The 27,074-nt window shown below is 48.0% G+C and overlaps 2 protein-coding genes across 3 annotated transcripts in view; both read left to right on the top strand.

Moving 5' to 3' along the window:
- The window catches only part of prim1 (DNA primase subunit 1), a 728,932-nt gene that overhangs the window by 344,440 nt on the left and 357,418 nt on the right, over positions 1-27,074 (top strand). The gene's annotated exons all lie outside the window — the stretch shown is intronic.
- LOC144482008 (arf-GAP with GTPase, ANK repeat and PH domain-containing protein 1-like) overlaps positions 21,214-27,074 on the top strand; it is a 182,168-nt gene continuing 176,307 nt past the window's right edge. The window contains exon 1 of one of the 2 annotated variants that reach the window (XM_078201258.1): positions 21,214-21,593. In XM_078201258.1, the coding sequence (XP_078057384.1) occupies positions 21,431-21,593 (163 nt within the window). In that variant the 5' untranslated portion in view covers positions 21,214-21,430. The remainder of the gene's footprint in view (positions 21,594-27,074) is intronic. The other variant, XM_078201259.1, reaches the window with a different exon arrangement.

The raw sequence follows: 27,074 nt of genomic DNA, 5'->3' as shown, positions 1-27,074 counted from the left end.
TACACCCTACTTCACCCTCCTTCAACCACTTCCACCCTCTTTCACCCTCCTTCAACCTCTTACACCCTCTTTCACCCTCCTTCACCCTCCTTCACCCTCCTTCACCATCTTCCGCCCTTCTACAACCTCCTTCACCCTCCTTCACCATCTTACACCCTCTTACACCCTCCTTCACCCTCCTTCACCCTCCTTCACCCTCTTACACCCTCCTTCACCCTCCTTCACCCTCCTTCACCCTGTTACACCCCCGGTCACCCTCTTAGACCCTCTTTCACCCTCCTTCATCCTCCTTCAACCTCCTTCAACCTCCTTCACCCTCTTACACCCTCGTACACCATCTTACACCCTCCTTCACCCTCCTTCACCCTCCTTCACCCTCTTAGACCCTCTTTCACCCTCCATCATCCTCCTTCAACCTCCTTCAACCTCCTTCACCCTCTTACACCCTCGTACACCATCTTACACCCTCCTTCACCCTCCTTCACCCTCCTTCACCCTCTTACACCCTCTTTAACCCTCCTTCATTCTCCTTCACCCATCGTCACCCTCTTACACCCTCTCACATCCTCCTTCACCCTCTTAGACCCTCTTACACCCTCTTACACGCCCTTACACCCTCCTTAACCCTCCTTCACCCTTCTTCACCCTCTTAGACCCTCCTTCACCCTCTTACACCCTCTTTCACCCTCCTTCAATCTCCTTCACCCTCTTACACCCTTTTACATCCTCCTTCACCCTCTAACACCCTCTTTCACCCTCCTTCACCCTCTTTCACCCTCTTACACCCTCTTACACCCTCCTTCACCCAACTTCACCCGCTTACACCATTTTACACACTCCTTCACTCTCTTTCACCCTCCTTCACTCTCCTTCACCCTCTTACACCCTTTGCACCCTCTTACACCGTCTTACACCCTCCATCACCCTCTCAGACCCACTTACACACTCCTTCACCCTCCTGCACCCTCCTTCACCCTCTTACACCCTCTTACACCCTCTTTCATCCTCCTTCACCCTCCCTCACCCTCCTTCACCCTCCGTAACCCTCTTACACCCTCTTTCACCCTCCTTCACCCTCTTACACCGTCTTTCACCCTCCTTCACCCTCCTTCATCCTCCTTCACCCTCCTTCACCCTCCTTCACCCTCTTGCACCCTCCTTCACCCTCTTACACCCTCTTTCACCCTCCTTCACCCTCCTTCACCCTCTTACACCCTCCTTCACCCAGGTACACCCTCTTTCACCTTCCTTCACCCTCCTAGACCGTCTTTCACCTCCTCCTTCACCCTCCATCACCCTCCTTCACCCTATTACACCTTCTTACACCCTCCTTCACCCTCTTACACCCTCTTTCACCCTCCTTCACCCTCTTACTCCCTCCTTCAACCTCTTTCACCCTCCTTCACCCTCTTAGACCCTCCTTCACCCCCTTACACCCTCTTTCACCCTCCTTCAACCTCCGTCACCCTCCTTCACCCTCTTACAGCCTCTTACACCCTCCTTCATAAGAACATAAGAACATAAGAAATAGGAGCAGGAGTAGGCCATCTAGCCCCTCGTGTCTGCCCCGCCATTCAATAAGATCATGGCTGATCTGACGTGGATCAGTACCACTTACCCGCCTGATCCCCATAACCCTTAATTCCCTTACCGATCAGGAATCCATCCATCCGCGCTTTAAACATATTCAGCGAGGTAGCCTCCACCACCTCAGTGGGCAGAGAATTCCAGAGATTCACCACCCTCTGGGAGAAGAAGTTCCTCCTCAACTCTGTCTTAAACCGACCCCCCTTTATTTTGAGGCTGTGTCCTCTAGTTTTAACTTCCTTACTAAGTGGAAAGAATCTCTCCGCCTCCACCCTATCCAGCCCCCGCATTATCTTATAAGTCTCCATAAGATCCCCCCTCATCCTTCTAAACTCCAACGAGTACAAACCCAATCTCCTCAGCCTCTCCTCATAATCCAAACCCCTCATCTCCGGTATCAACCTGGTGAACCTTCTCTGCACTCCCTCCAATGCCAATATATCCTTCCTCATATAAGGGGACCAATACTGCACACAGTATTCCAGCTGCGGCCTCACCAATGCCCTGTACAGGTGCATCAAGACATCCCTGCTTTTATATTCTATCCCCCTCGCAATATAGGCCAACATCCCATTTGCCTTCTTGATCACCTGTTGTACCTGCAGACTGGGCTTTTGCGTCTCATGCACAAGGACCCCCAGGTCCCTTTGCACGGTAGCATGTTTTAATTTGTTTCCATTGAGATAGTAATCCCATTTGTTATTATTTCCTCCAAAGTGTATAACCTCGCATTTCTCAACGTTATACTCCATTTGCCATATCCTCGCCCACTCACTCAGCCTGTCCAAATCTCTCTGCAGATCTTCTCCGTCCTCCACACGATTCACTTTTCCACTTATCTTTGTGTCGTCTGCAAACTTCGTCACCCTACACTCCGTCCCCTCCTCCAGATCATCTATATAAATGGTAAACAGTTGCGGCCCGAGTACCGATCCCTGAGGCACGCCACTAGTTACCTTCCTCCAAATGGAAAAACACCCATTTATTCCGACTCTTTGCTTCCTGTCGGATAGCCAGTCCCCAATCCACTTTAACACACTACCCCCAACTCCGTGTGCCCTAATCTTCTTCAGCAGCCTTTTATGGGGCACCTTATCAAACGCCTTTTGGAAATCCAAAAACACCGCATCCACCGGTTCTCCTCCATCAACCGCCCTCGTCACATCTTCATAAAAATCCAACATGTTCGTCAAGCACGACTTTCCCCTCATGAATCCATGCTGCGTCTGATTGATCGAACCATTTCTATCCAGATGCCCTGCTAACTCCTCTTTTATAATGGATTCCAGCATTTTCCCTACTACAGACGTTCAGCTGACCGGCCTATAGTTACCCGCCTTTTGTCTCCTTCCTTTTTTAAACAGCGGCGTAACATTAGCCGTTTTCCAATCAACCGGCACTACCCCAGAATTCACCCTCCTTCACCCTCCTTCACACTCTTAACACCCTCCTTCACCCTCCTTCACCCTCTTGCACCCTCCTTCACCCTCTTTCACCCTACTTCACCCTCCTTCACCCTCCTTCAATATCTTACACCCTCTTACACCGACTTTCCCCTCCTACACCCTCCATTACCCTCCTTCACCCTCTTACAACCTCTTACACCCTCCTTCACCCTCCTTCACCCTCCTTCACCCTTCTTCACCCTCCTTCACCCTCTTACACCCTCCTTCAACCTCTTACACCCTCTTTCACCCTCCTTCAACCTCCTTCACCCAACTTCACCCTCTTACACACTCTTACACCCTCCATCACCCTCCTTCACTCTCCTTCACCCTCCTTCACCCTCCTTCACCCTCCTTCACCCTCTTACAACCTCCTTTCCACCCTCTTACAACCTCTTTCACCCTCCTTCACCCTCCTTCACCCTCTTACACCCTCTTTCATCCTCCTTCATTCTCCTCCACCCTCCTTCACCCTCCTTCAGCATCTTGCACCCTCTTACACTCACTTTCCCCCTCCTACACCCTCCTTCACCCTCTTACACACTCCTGCACCCTCCTTCACCCTCCTTCACTCTCTTACACCTTCCTTCACCCTTCTTCATCCTCTTACATCCTCTTACACCCTCCTTCACCCAGTTACACCCTCTTTCACCCTCTTTCACCCTCCTTCACCCTCCTGCACCCTCCTTCACCCTCCAGAACCCTCCTTCACCCTCTTACACCCTCTTTCGTCCTCCTTCATCCTCCTTCACCCTCTTACACCCTCTCAGGCCCTCTTTCACCCTCCTTCACCCTCCTGCACCCTACTTCACCCTCTTACACCCTCTTTCACCCTCCTTCACCCTCCGTCACCCTCCTTCACCCTCTTACACCCTCTTACATCCTCCTTCACCCTCTTACACCCTCTTTCACCCTCCTTCACCCTCTTACACCCTCTTACACCCTCTTACACCCTCCTTCACCCTCTTACACCCTCTTTCACCCTCCTTCAGCCTCCTTCACCCAACTTCACCCGCTTACACCCTCTTACATCCTCCTTCACCCTCTTACACCCTCTTTCACCCTCCTTCACCCTCTTACACCCTCTTACACCCTCTTACACCCTCCTTCACCCTCTTACACACTCTTACACCCTCTTTCACCCTCCTTCACCCGCCTTCACCCTCCTTCACCCTCCCTCACCCTCCTAGACCCTCTTTCCCCCTCCTTCACCCTCCTTCACCCTCTTACACCCTCTTTCACCCTCCATCACCCTCTTACACCCTCTTACACCCTCTTACACCCTCTTTCACCCTCTTACACCCTATTTCACCCTCCTTCAGCCTCCTTCACCCTCCTTCACCCTCTTACACCCTCTTACATCCTCCTTCACCCTCTTACGCCCTCCTTCACCCTCTTACACACTCTTACACCCTCCTTCATCCTCTCAGACCCACTTACACACTCCTTCACCCTCCAGCACCCTCCTTCACCCTCTTACACCCTCTTTCATCCTCCTTCATCCTTCTTCACCCTGCTTCACCCTCCTTCTCCATCTTGCACCCTCTTACACCCACTTTCCCCTCCTACACCCTCCTTCACCCTCTTACACCCTCTCAGACCCTCTTTCACCTCCTTCACCCTCCTGCACCCTACTTCACCCTCTTACACCCTCTTTCACCCTCCTTCACCCTCCGTCACCATCCTTCACTCTCTTACACACTCCTGCACCCTCCTTCACCCTCCTTCACTCTCTTACACCCTTCTTCACCCTCCTTCATCCTCTTACATCCTCTTACACCCTCCTTCACCCAGTTACACCCTCTTTCACCCTCTTTCACCCTCCTTCACCCGCCTTCACCCTCCTTCACCCTCCCTCACCCTCCAACACCCTCTTACCCCCTCCTTCACCCTCCTTCACACTCTGTCACCCCCCTTCACCCTCCTAGACCCTCTTTCCCCCTCCTTCACCCTCCTTCACCCTCTTACACCCTCTTTCACCCTTCTTCACCCTCTTACACCCTCTTACACCCTCCTTCACCCTCTTACACCCTCTTTCACCCTCCTTCAGCCTCCTTCACCCAACTTCACCCGCTTACACCCTCTTACATCCTCCTTCACCCTCTTACACCCTCTTTCACCCTCCTTCACCCTCTTACACCCTCTTACACCCTCTTACACCCTCCTTCACCCTCTTACAGCCTCTTACACCCTCCTTCACCCTCTCAGACCCACTTACACACTCCTTCACCCTCCTGCACCCTCCTTCACCCTCTTACACCCTCTTACACCCTCTTTCACCCTCCTTCACCCTCCCTCACCCTCCTTCACCCTCCGTCACCCTCTTACACCCTCTTTCACCCTCCTTCACCCTCCTTCACCCTTTTACACCCTCCTTCACCCTCCTTCACCCTCTTACACCCTCCTTCACCCTCTTACACCCTCTTTCACCCTCCTTCACCCTCCTGCACCCTCTTACACCCTCTTTCACCCTCCTGGACCCTCCTTCACCCTGCTTCACCCTGCATTGCCCTCCTTCACCATCTTACACCCTCTTAAAGCCACCTTCCCCCTCCTACACCCTCCTTCACCCTCCTTCACCCTCTTACACCCTCCTTCACCCTCCTTCACCCTGCTTCACCCTTCTTCACCCTCCTTCACCCTCTTACACCGTCTTTCACCCTCCTTCGCCCTCCTTCACCCTTTTACACCCTCCTTCACCCTCCTTCACCCTCCTTCACCCTCTTACACCCTCCTTCACCCTCTTACACCCTCTTTCACCCTCCTTCACCCTCCTTCACCCTCTTACACCCTCTTTCACCCTCCTGGACCCTCCTTCACCCTACTTCACCCTGCTTCGCCCTCCTTCACCATCTTACACCCTCTTACACCCACTTTCCCCTCCGACACCCTCCTTCACCCTCCTTCACCCTGTTACACCCTCCTTCACCTACTTCACCCTCCTTCACCTTCTTCACCCTCCTTCACCCTCTTACACCCTCCTTCATCCTCTTACACCCTCTTACACCCTCCTTCACCGTCTTACACCCTCTTCACCCTCCTTCACCTCTTACACCCTCCTTCAACCTCTTTCACCCTCCTTCACCTCTTAGACCCTCCTTAACCTCTTACACCCTCTTCCACACTCCTCACCTCGTCACCCTCCGCTTCACCCTCTACAGCCTCCTACACGCTCCTTCACCCTCCTTCAACCTCCTTCACCCTCTTAACACCCTCCTTCACCCTCCTTCACCCTCCTTCACCCTCTTGCACCCTCCTCCACCCTTCAAACTACTTCACCCTCCTTCACCCTCCTTCAGAAGATCTTACACCCTCTTACACCTACTTTCCCCCTCCTACACCCTCCATTACCCTCCTTCACCCTCTTACACCCTCTTACACCCTCCTTCACCCTCCTTCACCCTCCTTCACCCTTCTTCACCCTCCTTCACCCTCTTGCACCCTCCTTCACCCTCTTTCACCCTACTTCACCCTCCTTCACCCTCCTTCAATATCTTACACCCTCTTACACCTACTTTCCCCCTCCTACACCCTCCATTACCCTCCCTCACCCTCTTACACCCTCTTACACCCTCCTTCACCTTCCTTCACCCTCTTACACCCTCTTTCACCCTCCTTCACCCTCCTTCACCCTCCCTCACCCTCCTACACCCTCTTACACCGTCCTTCACCCGCTTCACCCTCCTTCACCCTCTTACACCCTCTTACACCCTCTTAAACCCGCTTTCACCCCCTTCACCCTCCTTCACCCTCCTTCACTCTCTTACACCCGCTTACACCCTCCTTCACCCTCTTACACCCTCTTTCACCCTCCTTCACCCACCTTCACCCTCCTTCACTCTCTTACACCCTCTTACACGCTCCTTCTCCCTCTTACACCGTCTTTCACCCTCCTTCTCCCTCCTTAACCCTCTTACACCTCTTACACCCTCTTAAACCCTCTTTCACCCTCCGTCACCCTCCTTCACTCTCTTACACCCTCTTACACCCTCCTTCTCCCTCTTCCACCGTCTTTCACCCTCCTTCACCCTCCTTAACCCTCTTACACCCTCTTACACCCTCTTAAACCCTCCTTCGCCCTCTTACACACTCTTACACTCTCTTTCACCCTCCTTCAACCTCCTTCACCCTCCTTCACCCCCTTACACCCTCTTCCACCCTCTTACACCCTCCTTCACCCTCTTTCACCCTCTTTCACCCTCCTTCAACCTCCTTCACCCTCCTTCACCTTCTTACACCCTCTTACACCCTCTTACACCCTCTGTCACCCTCCTTCACCCTCCGTAACCCTCTCACAGCCTCTTACACCCTCTTTCACCCTCCTTCACCCTCTTTCACCCTCTTTCACCCTCCTTCACCCTCCTTCGCTCTCCTTCACCCTCTTACACCCTCTTACACCCTCCTTCACCCTCCTTCACCCTCTTACACCCTCCTTCACCCTCCTTCACCCTCCTTCACCCTTTTACACCCTCTTACACCCTCCTTCACCCTCTTACACCCTCTTTCACCCTCCTTCACCCTCCTTCACCCTCTTACACCCTCTTTCACCCTCCTTCACCCTCCTTCACCCTCCCTCACCCTCCTACACCCTCTTACACCGTCCTTCACCCGCTTTCACCCTCCTTCACCCTCTTACACCCTCTTACACCCTCTTAAACCCTCTTTCACCCTCCTTCACCCTCCTTCACCCTCCTTCACTCTCTTACACCCGCTTACACCCTCCTTCACCCTCTTACACCCTCTTTCACCCTCCTTCACCCACCTTCACCCTCCTTCACTCTCTTACACCCTCTTACACGCTCCTTCTCCCTCTTACACCGTCTTTCACCCTCCTTCTCCCTCCTTAACCCTCTTACACCCTCTTACACCCTCTTAAACCCTCTTTCACCCTCCTTCACCCTCCTTCACCCTCCTTCACTCTCGTATACCCTCTTACACCCTCCTTCACCCTCTTACACCCTCCTTCACCCTCTTTCACCCTCCTTCACCCTCTTACACCCTGTTACACCCTCCCTCACTGTTGTAGGGAAAAATCCCTGTACCAGTGCATTCAAGGAAGTCGAGTCGCAAGGCAAGGTTCAAAGCATTTTTCTTTATTGTACAATTACTGGGAACCCAGGGAGACCCCTGTAACCAGCTTAGAAACAGTGGTTTGGCCATGTTGATCTCAATAGTTATACATTTGCTCTGGATATTTAAAGGAATCCAAATTCGAGCGGGAACATTTGCTCATACATTTTTACAATACTTATAAAGTGGCCTGTCTGGTCAGGAAGTTCCCTGGGAGGCTTGTCAATTTGCATCTGTATGGTGTGTGTCCGTGTTAATGGGACTGCCTGTTCTTGCCCCGGTGTTTTAATGTGTTTCCCATTATCCTCTCGATGTGTCCCCTTATCTAAATCGACCTCTGATGTTTTGTGTCTGTATTCTATGCTTGCGAGATTCGGTGTTAATGTCATTTTGTCCTGCTGTGTGTAGGGGGGTTTAATCTAATCTTTTATTCTTTTTATCCTGGTTTATTAAGTTTCTTTGCCTGCCTTGGCCATTTTATTCCCGTAATATTTTATTGACAGTACAGTTATGCCATATATCCCACTGCCAGGTCTTGACTCGCAGATATCGCGATCTTCTGGCCAAGGGCCGGTTTAAAATGCAGCTTCGTGCTGTTGCTGGGCAGAATAAGGATCTTTTGTCGGCTTTGAAATTAAAGGTCTCTCAGCTGTGCAGAGGGGGATTTAAACGAATGTCCATTTGGATGTTCCCCTCTGCATTGTGGGCACGTTGTGAATGGTGCCAATCAGTCCAATAAATGAATATGTTTAATGAGGTGAATATTGATGAGATAATAAAAATATGGCTTTTGGAAAATGGCCTACTTCAGTCCCTCCTCTCGTCCAGGGGGTCCCATTCATGGCTGACCCCCCATGGACGATCTTCAGGTGTAACTGGTGTAACCAGCAAGTTTGCGGATGACACGAAGATGGCTGGAATTGCGGATAGCGAAGAGCATTGTCGGGCAATACAGCAGGATATAGATAGGCTGGAAAATTGGGCGGAGAGGTGGCAGATGGAGTTTAATCCCGATAAATGCGAAGTGATGCATTTTGGAAGAAATAATGTAGAGAGGAGTTATACAATAAATGGCAGAGTCATCAGGAATATAGAAACACAGAGGGACCTAGGTGTGCAAGTCCACAAATACTTGAAGGTGGCAACACAGGTGGAGAAGGTGGTGAAGAAGGCATATGGTATGCTTGCCTTTATAGGACGGGGTATAGAGTATAAAAGCTGGAGTCTGATGATGCAGCTGTATAGAACGCTGGTGAGGCCACATTTGGAGTACTGCGTCCAGTTCTGGTCACCGCACTACCAAAAGGACGTGGAGGCATTGGAGAGAGTGCAGAGAAGGTTTACCAGGATGTTGCCTGGTATGGAGGGTCTTAGCTATGAGGAGAGATTGGGTAGACTGGGGTTGTTCTCCTTGGAAAGACGGAGAATGAGGGGAGATCTAATAGAGGTATACAAGATTATGAAGGGTATAGATAGGGTGAACAGTGGGAAGCTTTTTCCCAGGTCGGAGGTGACGATCACGAGGGGTCACGGGCTCAAGCTGAGAGGGGCGAAGTATAACTCAGACATCAGAGGGACGTTTTTTACACAGAGGGTGGTGGGGGCCTGGAATGCGCTGCCAAGTAAGGTGGTGGAGGCAGGCACGCTGACATCGTTTAAGACTTACCTGGATAGTCACATGAGCAGCCTGGGAATGGAGGGATACAAACGATTGGTCTAGTTGGACCAAGGAGCGGCACAGGCTTGGAGGGCCGAAGGGCCTGTTTCCTGTGCTGTACTGTTCTTTGTTCTCTTTGTTCTTTGTTCAGAGGTACAGTGACTTGTACAGATGTCGTCCTTGCCGTTGTTCCTCTTCCTCTGTGGTGTGGTTAAATTCTTGCATCTGGATACTGGCAGTGGGTAGCATTCTTGATGCAATATTTGCACATATCACTTTGATTCAGGTTGGGCCCAGGCAGAGTGTGAACAGGATGGCTACTACTAAAATTAATCCCTTCATAATGTATGCTCCCCAAACTGTGTTAAACAGCCACCCTAACCACCCATCAGTCCCTGTAAATCCCTGTTTAAAGCTATCCAATTGCTTTTGTATCCCGGACATGGCTGCTGTTATGTTTACTGTCTCGCGTGTACATATGTGATGCATTTTCCTTTGATGATGGTGCATACCCCTCCTTGTCTGGCTAGCTGATAGTCTACTGCATATCTCGTTTGTTGTGTGTATAGTCTGAGTTCTGCGAGTTCTTGGTCAATTGCACCCAGTGCTTGTAGGGTGTTGTTTCCTAAGATGGTCAGTCCACATATGAAGAAATTCCTATTACTGGCACTGATCACCCCTGCGGCGCCCCCTAGGGATAGTGTCCCCAGAAATCCATACCCCAAAGAAGACCCTAGTGTGACAGGGGCCTGCCAGTCGGCGCAGAATTCTGCACTGATGGCCCTGGTCACTATGCGTTTCTGGAGATGCCCTTCGCTTGGGCACGGAACCGTGAGAGGTCTGATTGTCCCTACGGAAAAGAACCTTGGAGGCCTGTCTGTGGCCGTCATATATACATTTTTGAATAAAAACACATAACCTTCTTTAACCCGATAACATGCACTACCCCGGGGTCGTTTGACCACATGGTCCCATGTTGTGGAACCTTCCCTCCCCCGGGACTGTCCACTTGATTGTACCCCTTGGTGAGAATCAAATGGGTATGTCCCCGAGGCTGAGCTTACGTGTGTGCCTTTACACTTGCCACACATAAGCTGCCTACCCGCGGTGACTGCAATGCATTTTTGTTGCTTGCAGTCACAAGTGAAGTGTCCTTCCCGGACCCGGCACTCCTGGAGAGCACAATGTGCCTCAGCGCACGAATCATTTTTAGGGACAAAGGCATGCACGCGCCCCCATCCCTCTCCCTTAAAACATTGTGGGTAGTTCCCATGTGTCTCCTCCGGTTGGGGTCCCATCCCCCTTAGAATTCCCGGCTCAGTGAGCTCTACACACCTTCCTTGTATCCCTTGTTTAAAGTACCCAATATGTTCCTTGTAGGGTGCCCCCGATGTGTCAATAGTGAATAACTCTTGTGGGAGCCACCCTGGTGTTGCGATGAATAGGGAGTTTACTGATCGCGCTGAAGGGTAGCAAGCGGTCCTATTCCCATAGATCTGGATGTGTGTTTTCAGGAATAGGTTTTCTTCCATGATTGGCGGTTCTGCTCCCCTAACCCCCATGTGTTGGAACGTATTTACAATGGTCATGGTTATTATCAAATATGTCCCTGTTCCCATATCGTTTTTTTTTACAGTATTTTTACAGTTATAGTATCACCAGCAGCCCCCACAACAGGCGAGTCACTGGCTGGAGTCATATCTGGCTCAAAGCAAGGTGGTTGTAGTGGTTGGAGCTCAAACATCTCAGTTCCAAACCATCACTGCAGGAGTTCCTCAGGGTCATATCCCATTTTCAGTTGCTTCATAAATGACCTTCCTTCCATCAGAAGGTCAGAAATGGGGATGTTCGCTGATGATTGTACAATGATTGCACCATCTGCGACTCCTCAGATACTGAAGCAGTCCATCTCCATACGCAGGAAAGCCTGGCCAATATCCAAGCTTGGGCTGACAAGTGGCAAGTAACATTCATGCCACACAAGTGCCAGGCAATGAGCATCTCCAACAATGAATCTAACCATCACCCTTTGATGTTCAGTGGCATTACCATCGCTGAATTCCCAACTATCAACATCCTGGGGGTTGCCATTGAAACTGAACTGGACTAGCCAAATAAATACTGTGGCTACAAGAGCAGGTCAGAGGCTGGGAATCCTGTGGTGAGTAACTCATCTCCTGACTTCCCAAAGCCTGTCCACCATCTACAAGGCACAAGTCAGAAGTGTGATGGAATACTCTCCACTTGCCTGGTTGAGTGCAGCTCCAACAACACTCAAGAAATTCAACACCATCCAGGACAAAGCAGCCCACTTGGTTGGCACCCCATCCACATTCACTCCCTCCACCACCGACACACTGCAGGAACTCCTTAAGGCTCCTTCGGCAACACCTTCCAAACCCACAACTTCTACCATCGAGAAGGACAAGGGCAGCAGACACATAAGAACACCACCACCTGGAGGTTCCCCTCCAAGTCATTCAGCATCCTGATTTGGAAATATATTCACCATTCCATCACTGTCGCTGGGACAAAATCCTGGAACTCCCTACCTAACAGCACTGTGGGTGTACCTACAGCTCAGGGACTGAGCGGTTCAAGAAGGCAGCTCACCACCACATTCTCAAGGGCAACTAGGGATGGGCAATAGATGCTCTGTTCCCTCACCACTGGTTTCATCTTCCTCCTTGACCACTACCTTCACCTGAACTAAATATTTCAAAACACAAACAGAAAATGCTGGAAAATCTCAGCAGGTTTGGCAGCATCTCATAGAAATCATAGAAACCCTACAGTGCAGAAGGAGGCCATTCGGCCCATCGAGTCTGCACCGACCACAATCCCACCCAGGCCCTACCCCCACATATTTACCCGCAAATCCCTCTAGCCTACGCATCTTAGGACTCTAAGGGGCAATTTTAGCATGGCCAATCAACCTAACCCGCATATCTTTGGACTGTGGGAGGAAACCGGAGCACCCAGAGGAAACCCACGCAGACACGAGGAGAATGTGCAAACTCCACACAGACAGTGGCCCAAGCCGGGAATCGAACCCGGGACCCTGGATCTGTGAAGCAGCAGTGCTAACCACTGTGCTACCGTGCCGCCCTGTGGAGAGAGAACAGAGCTAAAGTTTTGAGTCTAGATGATTCCTTGTCAGAACTAAAGAGAACCGGAAATAGGATGCAATTTATACTTTTGAAGGGGGATTGGTGGTGATGGTCCAATTTTAAAATGTTTATTTATTATAAACATTACAAAACTTTGGCTTACCTTCTGGCTCTGACGGAGCTTTCAACCTGTGCATCACGGGCGGCACGGTAGCACAGTGGTTAGCACTGCTGCTTCACAGCTCCAGGGACGTGGGTTCGAATCCTGGCTTGGGTCACTGTCTGTGTGGAGTTTGCACATTCTCCCTGTGTCTGCGTGGGTTTCCTCCAGGTGCTCCGGTTTCCTCCCACAGTCCAAAGATGTGCGGGTTAGGTTGATTGGCCATTCTAAATTGCCCCTTAGTGTCCCGGGATGCATGGGTTAGTGGGTAAATATGTAGGGATATGTGGATAGGGCCTGGGTGGGATTGTGGTTGGTGCAGACTCGATGGGCCGAATGCCCTCTTTCTGCACTGTAGGATTCTATGATCTCTATGATCCATTTCCATCACAAACACTGGCCACTTCCATGATTGGAACATATTTTGTCTCCAGCCCATCAGCCTCTTGAGGTGCTGATCCATGTCACATTCAGACTTGACTATTTCAGTGCTCTCCTGGCCAGTCTCTTACCTTTCACACTACTTTAACTTGAGCTTGTGCAAAGCTATGCTGTTCATGTTCTAACTTGTACCAAGTCCTGTTCATCCATCACCACTGTGCTTGCAAACCTCCATTGGCTCCTGGTCCAGCAACACAATTTCACAATTCTTATCCTTGTGTTCACATCCCTCCATGGCCTTGCCCCCTCCCGATCTCTTCAAGAATCTTTTACAAATTCTCCATTCCTCCAATTCTGGTCTTTTGTGCATCCCCCACTTCCTTCACCTTACCATTGGTGGCCGTGCCTTCTGTCATATAGGCCCTAAGCTCTGGAATTCCCTCCATAACCCTTTCCAATTCAGCTCCTTAATATCTACCTCTTTGACTAAACATGTGGTATCCTGTACTAATGTCTGCCCTAGCAGCCAGTGTCAATTTTTGTCTGTAAAGCACCATGGGATGTTTTTACTATGTTAAAGGCACTATATAAATGCAAATTGTATTGCTGGTGAGTCCTGCATGTAAAATTTCAGTCTCCCACCCGTGTCTCAGGATCGAGATCATGCATATCTTTATACTGTGCCAACATATCATAAGCTACCTTTGTCCTCTGTTCTTTCAACCTTGGCAAAAGCTGATAATGGATTAGAATGCTTTCCCAGCATTTCTAAAAGCTTTTGGAAATGTCCCCCTATTTTGACACTCCCTTTAATTACCCCCGTTCTGTTAAACTTCACTTGTGCACTATTTTCAGTTCCTACTTTAAGTGCACTTTCTGCATCTGAACTTGTGGAAATAACTGAAAAATTTGGAGGGAACCTTAGTGCTTACAAATGACACTCTGAAGGACTAGCTCTGACTGTCATTTCAAATGATATTACTTTTAATTCATCAGCACCATGTGGTCTATGATGTTGTCCACGTGTTTCATTTTGTAGGATTTTTTTTTAATCTATTGCAAAAGCCAGCAATCTGAAATAAAATTAGAAAACATTGGAAATACACAGCAGGGTTGTCAGACTAAAGTGGAGCTTATTTGTCAGTTTCTGATTGTTTGTTGTCTGATGTGCATTTCTGATCTCAAGTCATGCTATTGCAAGGAGTGAGGATTAACTCGTGGAGACCAAATATCTTCCAATCAATTACTTCCGTTACAGTTATCTGGCCTTTTCTGATATTTGCTATGGTTCACTGAGTGTGTGGCTTCTGTGTCACAGCAATGCAAAATGAGCAGCATGCAAACAAGTTATAGGGCCTGATTTTACCATCAAGTTGCGCCCGTTTTCAGGCGTGAAAACTTGGTAAAGCCGGGCGTGAGGCAAGTAGCGTGATCCATGCCCGTCTCCGCGCCGGTTCCCCCTTTACCAAGGCCCGAAAATGGCCGCTTGCATGCTTGCAAGCATTTAAATTGACTTAATGGGCTGCACATCCAACCTTACTGGCACTTCTCCCCCTTTACCACTGCGTTCGCCCATCCAGAATCAACGCGAAACAGACATGCTCCACAAAAGTCCGATTCGGGCACTCCAGTTAGTGAGGAGGTAAGTGCTGAGCGTCCGATGGCTCTCTGCTTGAGATCGTTGAGGGGGGGTGGTGGGGTGGGGAGGGGGGGCGGTGTTGGGGGGGGGGGAAGGTGGGTTCGACGGCTCTCTGCTTGAGATCAGTGGGGAGGAAGGGGGGGCTCCGGTGCCACTCTGTCTGAGATCAGTGGGGGGAAACAGGGAAGTTTGCTGCCACTCTGCCTGAGATTAGTGGGGGGGAAGTGGGGGGGGGGGGGGAGTAGGGGGAGGGGCCCATGATTGGTCTGGGTGGCAGAGGCGGTGGGGGGATAAGGGGGTCAGGAATGTTGTAGAGGTGGGGCAATGTCTGTGGGGGCCGGGGGGGGCATTATCCAGTCCAGGAGGGATGTGGCAGGGGAGCTGCATTCTATCATTTTTTTTTCTGCGCATGCGTAATTGGAGTCACCGATCGGAGCTGCAGGATTTCGGGCGCATTAAGCCCCACCCACAGGCTTCTGCAGCGTGATTCGGAATCGCTGATATTTTTGCAGGCAGAGTGCGTATGGGGGCTTGAGAACAGGTCTAAAAATCGGATCTGAAACACTAAGGGCGGCACGGTAGCACAGTGGTTAGCACTGCTGCTTCACAGCTCCAGGGACCTGGGTTCGATTCCCGGCTTGGGTCACTGTCTGTGTGGAGTTTGCACATTCTCTTCGTGTCTGCGTGGGTTTCCTCCGGGTGCTCTGGTTTCCTCCCACAGTCCAAAGATGTGCGGGTTAGGTTGATTGGCCATGCTAAAATTGCCCTTAGTGTCCTGGGATGCGTAGGTTAGACGGATTAGTGGGTAAATATGTAGGGATATGGGGGTAGGGCCTGGGTGGGATTGTGGTCGGTGCAGACTCGATGGGCTGAATGGCCTCTCTCTGTGCTGTAGGGTTTCTAAGATTCTAAGACTCCCAGGTTCAAGTCTGCCCAGCACTGAGAATCAAAATGGTAAAATAGGGCCCTTAGTGTCCGCTTTGGTTCAATTGATAGTACTATCTCCCCTGAGTCAGAAGGTCATGGGTTCAAGCCGCATTCCAGACAGTTGAGCACAATCCAGGCTGATACTCCCAGTGCAATACTGAGGGAGTGCCTTTCAGATGAGACATTAAACCAAGTCTCCATCAGCCCTCTCTGGAATGTGAAAGTTCCCATGAATTTTTTTGAAGAGCAGGAAAGCTCTCCCCAATGTCCTGGCCAACATTTATCTCAACCAACATCACACACATCACAAAAACAGATTATCTGGTCATTTATTTTATTACTATTTGTGGAAGCTTCTTGCACACAATATAGCTGCCTGTTTCCAATTCAGCACAGCGTGTTCACTTCAAAAGTACTTCATTGGCTGTAAAGTGCTTTAGGATATCCTGAGATTGCGCAAGAATCCATATAAATATCAGTCTTTTGTACAATTTTTACACATTTATTCTGGTACTCCCAAATTGTTCGAAGGGCAGCAGGTGTGGTACTGAGCCAGAGGCCAAGATTGGGATTGATTGTTGAACAACTCGCCGATCTCATGCCAGATTGTGGAATGAGTGAGGAAGCAAAAGCCACCTTCACTTATTGGGGTGCTTTTCAAACAACGGGACTGGGGCCATAGCACTAAATTCTAACTAAATAACTAATGCACTTGGAATATAGTGTTCAATTCTGGTCGCCGCACTACCAGAAGGATGTGGAGGCTTTGGAGAGGGTACAGAAAAGATTTACCAGGATGTTGCCTGGTATGGAGGGCATTAGCTATGAGGAGATTTGGAGAAACTTGGTTTGTTCTCACTGGAGTGACAGAGGTTGAGGGAAGACCTGATAGAAGTCTACAAGATTATGAGGGGCATGGACAGAGTGAAGAGTCAGAAGCTTTTTCCCAGGGTGGAAGAGTCAATTACTAGGGGGCATAAGTTTAAGGTGCGAGGGGCAAGGTTTAAAGGAGATGTTCGAGGCAGATTTTTTACACAGAGAGTAGTAGGTGCCTGGAACTCATTGCCGGGGGAGGTAGTGGAAGTGGATACGGTAGTGACTTTTAAGGGGCGCCTTGACAAGCACATGAATAGGATGGGAATAGAGGGATACAGTCCCCGGAAGGGTAGGGGGTTTTAGTTAAGTTGGGCAGCATGGTCGGTGCAGGCTTGGAGGGCCGAAGGGCCTGTTCCTGTGCTGTAATTCTCTTTGTTCTTTGTAAAGATTGTACTTCTGAGGAAACTAGTTCGGCATTTTTTTTAAAACTAATACTTGCAGGTCTCTCTCTGGTCCTGTTGTGGCTCACATTCTGATGTTTAATTGTTAACCAAGTCTGTGCCATTGAAGACACTGCTCAGAGTACTCCCTATGTGGAAGCAGTCAAAATGATGCTGGGAACGACCAGTACATTTCTGAGCCAAGTTCAAAAAATATTGCCCAATTGTTTTAATTTTCCCTGTCCGTAAAAAAGTGAGGCACTTTGGACATGTGTTAGATGTAACAGGAACAGAGGTCTGAAGTAGAAAGAGAAAATGCTGGAAATACTGAGCAGGTCAGACAGGGCTGTAGAGAGAAACCAAGTTATTGAGCTGATTTTAACTCAAAATGATGGGTTTTGAGTGAGTAAACAAGTGCTGCTGAGAAAACGAGTGCAAACCTGAGAAGTTGGTGAAGTGGGGGAAGAAGATGTTTGTTTCCATTTTCTTTTTCAACATTTCTCACCTTGTAGGAATTGATTCTTAGTCTACTACAGGGAAAGGAGCCAACTGCTGGTGAGTATCTGGTAAGTGGCTAAGGTCTATTCTGTTCCTAAGTTTTCAAATGGTATACAGATTGGTAAAGTTAATAAAATACAAAAAAAAGCAACATAAATCACTGCATAATATAATTAAGTAATTAATTAAAATACATTAAGGATGGCAGGACAAGTGGTGTCAAGGCTGCAGCATTCCTGGCTGCAGTTCCTAGATACCGTTGTGATCCAGGGCAAACACATTTTCGGTGGGAAGCTTCAGCTCAGAGTCATTGAGCTGGAGACTGAGCTGCAGATTCATCATCTGGGATGGGGAAAGTTACCAGGAGGCAGTCACACCATTTAGGACAGGGTCTTTAAATTTGGAAAGTGGTCGGGGCAAAAGGGGTGTGACTGCGAGTGAGGCATGTAAGGGGACCCAGAGGGCAGAACTGCAGGAATGTCAGCCTCTGCAGTTGTCCAACAGATCTAATGTTCTCTCAGCTAGTTTGGATGAGAATGGGGACTACAGGGTGGATGTACAGACAGACAGACGACATGTACAGACAGACAGATGACAGCACTGTGGTACAGAAAGCCATTCAAGCAGAGTGAGTAAAAATAAATGTTGTGTTAGTAGAGGACAGTCTAGTGACATTGTTCTCTGCAACAAAGAGCAAGAATGCAGGAGGCTATGTTCCTTGCCCAGTGCCAGGATTCAGGACATCTTCTCAGGGCTGGAGAGGTGCTTGCAGTGGGAGCAGAAGTGGGAGGATCCCACTGTCGTGGTTCATGTAGATAACAACAGTATAGGTAGAACTAGGAAACAGGCTCCCCTTTATCCACGGCACATGTTATTCCTTCAATGAACTTTAATAAATTGGTTAAACATGATTTCCCTTTCACAAAACCATGCTGACTCTTCCCAATTGACATCTGTTGTGGGGAAGATGTTAGAATCAATCACTAAAGAGGTTGTAGCCAGACACTTAGAGAAACTCAAGGTAATTGGGAAGAGTCAGCATGGTTTTGAGAAAGGGAAATCATTTTAACCAATTTATTAGAGTTCATTGAAGCAATAACATGTGCCGTGGATAAAGGGGGGCCTGTAGACATACTGTACCCGGAATTCCAGAAGGCATTTGATAAGATCATCAACGGTTATTGTGGAAAACAAAAGCTCGTGGTATCGAGGGTAGCATATTAGCATGGACTGAAGATTAGCTGGCTGACAGAAAACAGAGTCTGCATAAATAGGTCTTTATCTGATTGGCAGGGTGTGATGAGTGGAGTTCTGCAGGGATCACTGTTGGGACCTCAACTTTTTAAAATTTACATCAATGACTTAGATGAGGAAAGTGATGGCATGGTAGCTAAATCTACAGATGAAACAAAGATAGGTAGGAAAGTATGTTGTGAAGTAGACATGCGGAGTTTGCAGATGGATATAGATGAATGAGTGGGCAAAAATCTGGCAGATGGAGTAGAATGTAGGAAAATGAGAAGTTGTTCACTTTGGCAGGAAGAATAAAAGCAGAGTATGACTTAAACAGAGAACAACTGCAAAATTCCAAAGTGCAGAGGGATCTAGGCGTTCTAACGCATGAGTCACAAAAGTTAGTATGCAGGTACAGCATGCATTTAAGGAGGCTAATTTTAATGCTATCCTTTATTTTAAGAGGAAGTAAGGATGTTATGCTTCAGTTGTACGGTCATGATGTGGAGATGCCGGTGTTGCACTGGGGTGGACAAGATGAGAGGTCACACGACACCAGGTTATAGTCCAACAGGTTTATTTGAAATCACAAGCTTTTGGAGCGCTGCTCCTTCATCAGGTGAACCTATCAGTTATACGGGGCATTGATGAGACCACATCTTGAATACTGTGCGCAGTTTTAATCTCCTTAGTTAAGGAAGGATGTAAATATATTGGAGGCAGTTCAGAGGAGGTTTACTAGATTGATACCTGGAATGAGGAAAGGTTGGACAGGCTAGGCTCATTTCCACCGGAGTTTAGAAGAGTGAGGGGTGACTTGATTGAAGTTTATAAGATCCTGAACAGTATTGACAGGGTGGATGTGGGAAGGACGGTTCATCTCGTGGGTGAGCCCAGAACTAGGGGGCACTGTTTTAAAATGAGGGGTCGCCCTTCTAGGACAGAGATTAGATTTTCTCTGAGGGTTGTGTGACTTTGGAGCTCGGTCTTAGGAGATGGTGGTAATTTTAAGGTGGAGGTGGATGGATTCTTGCGAGGAAAGGGAATTAAAGCTTATTGTGGGTAGATGGAAATGTGGAACTCGAAACACAATCAGATGAGCCATGATCTTACTGAGTGGGGCAGCAGGCTCAGGGGGCCGAATGGCCTACTCCAGGTCCTAATTTATACGAGTTAAAACTGTCCTGTTAACGTTTCAGGTCGATGACCTTTTGTCAGCGATCTGATAACTTCGTCTTGTCACCCCCACCCCACCATGTAGAATCCCCTGTGAACTCTGGAACCACACCCATCTTCACAAGGGGAGTATAAAGAGGGAGGGTGGAATGGGGGGGAGTTGGGGTTTTTAAAGGGCCACTGTCATAAAAGATGCTTGGAAAAGTTGAGGAGACGATGGAGGGATTCTTTTCATCACGAATGAAAAAAAAACAAATTGCCCAGCGGCCTTTCCATCACTGTGAAGCGTTTCATTTTGTCCTTTGCTGATTCCATCCTGATAGTTTTCTATATATTTCATTTTTGTTTTGTTGTTGCTGTGGTAGACGTCTACAGACTTTTCATCATAGAAACCCTACAGTACAGAAAGAGGCCATTTGGCCCATCGAGTCTGCACCGACCACAATCCCACCCAGGCCCTACCCCCATATCCCAACATATTTTACCCACTAATCCCTCTAATCTACGCATCCCAGGACACTAAGGGGCAATTTTAGCATGGCCAGTCAACCTAACCCGCACATCCTTGGACTGTGGGAGGAAACCGGAGCACCCGGAGGAAACCCACGCAGACACGAGAAGAATGTGCAAACTCCACACAGACAGTGACCCGAGCCGGGAATCGAACCCAGGTCCCTGGAGCTGTGAAGCAGCAGTGCTAACCACTGTGCTACCGAATTTAGTACTTGAAGTTAATTTAATGATGTGTAAACAGCACCAAGCACACGGCACACCATCCACAAACTGATGTGAATAATGGTAAGATTCGTAGACGCGCAAATGGTGAATAAAACGCATCCCCGGCAGCAGCGCTGGGTCGGTACAGTATGCACAGCAGCTTCAGCTCGGCGGGTTGAGTGAACCTTCTCGGTTTGTGCACAAGTTCATGCAGAGTTTAAGCGTCGTAGGGGCAATGCAACTTTCTTTATATTTGATGCACTTTGCCAAACTTTGCAGCGAGGCAGTAGCAGACAGCCTGACGTCAGTGGAGCCAGTGTCAGGATCAGGTAGTGAAGCTGACACAGGTTGCGAGTTGCGGAAGTGACTGTGAACACGAGGTTGGAGCCGAGCACTACATTGCAGCCTCGCTAACAAGTGGAGAGGATTGAAAAAGTCGCTCGAGTTCAAACTTTTGTTGGTTTTATTTGGGCTGGGGAGGGGGGGAGCGGGCGGCCAGAAACAGTATGGGGGAGATGGGCGCCCCTGCAGGGACAAGTACAACGCACAGAGTGGCACAGCACAGGAGGAGAAGATGAATCCTCAAAAGCAGTTGACCCATTCCATAGCCATTCGTGGCGAAATCCAGAGGTTTGAGAGCGTCCAGCCCAATGTTTACAACATCTACAAGTTACTGCATCGTCTTCCCGATCCTTCGCTGCGGAACACTCTTGAGGAACTTGTTACGCACATTGAAGGTGAGAGCAGGTGCATCTTCCCGGGATTCTTGCTGAGAACACGGCACACATTGCCAGCTCCGGGGGGGGCGGGGGGGGTAGAGGGACATATTTCTACACGAGTCGTTTAACGGATCCCCCCAGTTTTTTTTTGAAATGGTCCGAACTGTGACGTGAATGTAGTTAGCTGACAAAGTTTCTTTTTCATTCTCTCCCAATTGCTGCAGCCGCCTCATTTCCACAGCGACTGCTGTGGATCCCACCGATCCAATACAATCCTGTAACCTGTCGGATAAACTTCATCCTGGAGACATTTTTAATTGTATTCCAGGCGGTCGGTTATGACAGTGTTTGAGATAAGACCACTTAATTAAAATTTTACTGTCCGTGATTTTAATTCATGTTTTTGTTTGCGTTTGAACGTGTTTTAATATATATATATATATATATATTTAAAATTGGATGTTCTCTTTTCACCAAATGCTGTCATGTGGTGACAGTTCTGTTCACTTTGCAATATTCATTTCGAGGTTACAGCACAGTGACAAATGGATTACCGGACAGGTGCCATTTGGCGCTGTAAGACTGTCTTTCGGTTGTACATCCATGCAACTGTTAAATTTCTCGGCACTGCAGGGTCTGTTTTAAAAAAACAAATCCAGAAGCTGGTTGTAGGATGCCCACGTGTTGTAGATAATTTCTGCTTGCTTGTATGATGTTTTATTTGCTTACATCTAAGTGTGTCACCAGAAGTGTTTTGTTTCTTTATCTAACCCCCGAACTGACCACTTAATTAAAATTTTACTGTCCGTGATTTTAATTCATGTTTTTGTTTGCGTTTGAACGTGTTTTAATATATATATATTTTTAAAATTGGATGTTCTCTTTTCACCGAATGCTGTCATGTGGTGACAGTTCTGTTTCTGTTATAGTTGGAGGAACGCGGGGCCTCCTTGTTTGTGTAATTAGCCGGGAAGTTACTGGACTTGTGCCAGGTCTCCTGAGGAGACTCACCTGAAGTTCTGAACACACAAATTTCGTGTTAACATTATGGAGCACAAAACAGGCAAAATAATTTTCAACGAAGTAATGGATAGAGGGAATAAGTTATAAGGAGCAGAAGCCAATCTTGACGAGTTTTTTTTTGGAAGAAAGATATGGTAAAATGATGAGATTGAGGAGGGGTGCGTAATTTCCTCAGGGTTTCTCTGCTGATCCCATCGCCATCACAGTTGAAATATCAGTGTCTCATGTGCAATAAATTACTTTGAAGGAATAATCACTGTTTTGTTGTCAGCCATTTTGCCCACAGCAAGAAGATGAATGACAATCACAATGTTTTTGATGGTCTTATTGAAGGGGGTGGGGAATGTTGCCCAGGACACTGGAACCACAACCCACTTTTTTGTTAAAATATTACAACCCAAAATTGGGTCTGGCTTGTTTCTAGACATTTCCCGGTTTCATTCATGTCACAAGAGCAGCGTCTCCTTCAAAGACCAGGAAGTTCAATAAATTCCAGGTCAGGAAAATGCCTTGACTGGAAACATAGCTGCTGCTTGTTATACACAGTGGAGGATCCGAGCTGTTAACTGGCCAACCTTACCTGCCGCATATATTAGTTTTATATTGGTAAATGTTATAACTTGTTGCAGTTTGACATTTGGATTGTGTAAAATCACTGAGGGAAGGAGTGGTCTCACACAAATTCAACCCCCAGCAAGGGTTTCCATGCTTTAGGGGAGAGGAGACGCCTGGTAGAACAAGAATGGGAGTGTAACTTGGTGCGACCATTGTAAAAACAGTATCTGTATCATAAATCTTGATTTCTCAATTCCAAACTTGTCAGCAAAATACCAACGAGGAAATGGACTACCGAGCTTGTTCCTATTAAATCACCAAATTCCAAACTTGTCATCAAACCAAGTGATAATAATCTGGGATTGCGGTTGTACTGACGACGAAGATATTAGCGCTCACCATTATCACAATCAGCAATTTCTAGTATCCGCATATACACAGTTAAAGGCGAATATCCGGAAGTTGTTAACAGTGCGACCTGCTCCCCCACTGTTGCAGTCTGATTTGACAAGTGTGGAGTGTCATCTTCTTGAATAACATTTTAAAATCAATTTTTAAGTATGATATTTCAGTTTCTACCTCAATCCCACGGCTGTGCCCCAATTTGTATTTAAATTTATGTAAAATTATTAAAAAGTTACATTATCTCTGTTTTACTAAAAATAAGGGCAAAACGGAAAATGCTAGAAAAACTCAGCAGGTCTGGCAGCATCAGTGGAAAAAGGAGTTAACTTTTAGAATTTGTATGGCTCATTTCAGAGCTGTTTAACTTCCTGGCTTGCTGTCAATGATAATTCTTCAGTCTGATTGGCTGCTCAGCCCGCTTGAATATGTCACTGTTCCTGAAATCCACAGATGCTGCCGGATTGAAAGTTACTTAGGAATAGAGGGAATTGACACGGTCGATTCGGCTAAATCTTTATGAGCAATTTTCTTCAAAGTCAGCACTTTTGCTGACCGCATAGACCGACCCAACCTGTGTCCCTGCACCCCCATGCTGTCTTATCTTTGTATGCATCGCTGACAGAAATAACATTCTTGCCTTGCTTGTATGTGAATCTGAGCTGTTACTATTGTGTCTGGGATGGAGAAATGCAACAGTCTAACACCGGACTTTGTCTTGGATTGCTGCTGCTGCCATTATCCTGGCACCTGCCACAGTTCTGTGCCTTAAATGAAGCAGAGCTTTAAGTCCCTGAGCAGCAGCAGACCAGGAATTGCCCCAGGTCACATCTTCAATCCCTGGTCCGCTGATGAAACTTATCTACCGCTGCCCTTCTGAAGAGTGATGTGGAGATGCCAGCGTTGGACTGGGGTAGGCACAGTAAGAAGTATCACAACACCAGATTAAAGTCCAACAGGTTTATTTGGTAGCACAAGCCACAAGCTTTCGGAGCACTGCCCCTTCGAAGGACTTTAACCTGGTGTTGTGAGACTACTTCCGAAGAGTGCCAGTGGTCGTGTCTCCCTTGTGCCAGGAAATGGAAATTCTGCCAGAGTTTCTGCTGCTGGCCACTATCTGATAACTGGATTTGCAGATAAATATATGTACATATGGTGAGGGCAGGATTGGGCTCACGTGATGTCCTTTGTTGTCAGATACCTTCCTGGAATGCACCAGCCACATTCACAAATGAATTTGAATTTAGAAACTGGCAATGGAAAACCATTGTTCCCCCACGAAGCCTGCTCTGGGAAATGGGAAGAATGAAGTTTCATTTAGAAACTGCCAATGGAAGTTTACATTCAAACTCAGTATCAAGTTAGGGTGAGGAGAGGGGATACACTAGGACTAACTACTTCTCATTAGAGAATGAAATAAAATTCTTCCAATGAAAAGTTGAGGTAGCTGTGTCAATGTTATACTCGAGTGCTTGCTGTTGACACTTCTTACTCTTCTGTGTTTAGTAAGGTGGCCCATTTGTTCATCCGCTTTTTTCTATGTTTCCATCCAGCAGATGGCTGTTCTGGGTTGCTTCCTTAACAGAGATCTTTTTTACACAGACATTTCATCAGCTTGGTCCCCCGACCCACTACTTGGATGTCTGGGTAGTGGGACTGTGGAGCGAGGGAGGTTACTTCACACGGATTGAATGCAAGTACCCCACTGGATGTCTACCTAGTTACTGTACTTGGAGGCGGGAGGTCTGATTTGCTTGCTGGGGTGGTTTTGGCAGATCACCAAACTTGGATGTGCTCCATTCTGTAGCTGTGACATCCTCCAGTTTGTCTGTGTGGTGTGAATGTTTAAAAGGGAAAAGTAAACTCCCTTGATGGATCTTTTTTTTCAACGTGAGACGTGCCCATTAGTTGGGCTCTCGCTTTCATTCGTGGTCTATACTGATCTCTGTCTAGAAAGGACTGTTAAAGTCAGCCTCTTTGTCTCCGGACTAAGGAAGCTTTAAAACATATTTTTTCTCCGGATGCAGTGATTTCCTGTTCGAAAATGTCCCTGTGTGGATATTGGGTAAAGACGAGTGCGCTCAGCTCTGATGCCCGTTGTTGTTGAATAGCCCGCGGACACGCTTTCTCTGACCAATGCCTGAGAGTTTGCAATGCCTGAGAAACAGAGACTTGGGCACCACACTGGAGGGTGTGGAATTCCCGTGGAATTGCGCAGTAACCCAACAACAAGCTAAGACTTGCACCAGACACGCAGTCGATGTGAAATATACTGTATTAGATGGCTGAATAACTCGCATCTTTCCAGCTGGTTGTGTTTTGGCAGGGGGCGAATTAACACTCAAACTTGTTGAGTCTGCATGCCCAGGGGCCCCAGTCAAACATAAGGCTTTTGCACAACTCGCCACAACAGAAACAAATTGCTGGAACAAAATAGTTAAAAATACTGTCAGGAGTGTGTGTGGGGCTGGGGGTGACTGGCAGATTTGTGTTTGAATGGTTCGGGGTGGTGGAGGAGGTGCAGAGGAATCCTACGAGCTTTTGGTATCCAAGGACTTTAAGAATTCTTAACCTGTGTTTTGGAGATTCTTTGCTGGTCAGTGTAGATATAGTATAAAGTGCGGGGTTCACACTGCTACGACGCGTGCGCTCGTTTTTATGGCACATACGAGTAAAAGTTAAGCTGGCTTTAGGGGCATTGAACAAAAAAAAACTCAGTTCAGATGCGAATTGTTACGAATATGACAGACTGCGGATGTGGGAGGTGGGCGGGAGCAGGAAACAGAACAGAAGGTTGCATTTCAAACTACATGGTTTTGTGGTCCATGAGCTTTTTATTTCTTCCGAAAGATAGGTTTCAACAGAAGGGAGGCAAAAAAAAACTATTTTCCGAAAGACTGAGCAGGGTAATGTGTTGGATTTATCACTGAAGGCGGCCAGATCTGTAAGCCTGCGTTATACTACCAGATCGGGAATCATGTTTTCCCTGAGAAACCCATATTCTGTAAATATTTAAGCCACGTGTTATTTTCTTGTCTAATTCTGGCATATGCCCAAAGTAAGGTGGCTTTATGTGCATGCAGTGTCGAATAGTACCCATCCGCTGTTTCAACATCAATGTCCCTATATGCACACTTAAATAGAAACCTCTGCCTTCCCCTCCAGCCCAGAGATATTGTGCTATCCCGGTTCAGATTGGCTAACCTGGCATAGATCCTCAAAGTAAGAAGTCTAACAACACCAGGTTAAAGTCCAACAGGTTTATTTGGTAGCAAAAGCCACTAGCTTTCGGAACAGGCTGTTCCGAAAGCTAGTGGCTTTTGCTACCAAATAAACCTGTTGGACTTTAACCTGGTGTTGTTAGACTTCTTACTGTGTTTACCCCAGTCCAACGCCGGCATCTCCACATCATAGATCCCCAAAGTCAGGATTGCCATGGTCTGTATGACTCTGTACCACACAAGTATGCGACAACTGATCCAGAAGAATTTGTTGTCATTGAGCAATTTAACAAAAACC

This window comes from Mustelus asterias, chromosome X (assembly GCF_964213995.1).
Source record: "Mustelus asterias chromosome X, sMusAst1.hap1.1, whole genome shotgun sequence".
Taxonomy (NCBI): domain Eukaryota; kingdom Metazoa; phylum Chordata; class Chondrichthyes; order Carcharhiniformes; family Triakidae; genus Mustelus; species Mustelus asterias.
This window is presented reverse-complemented; position numbering and strand designations above follow the sequence as displayed.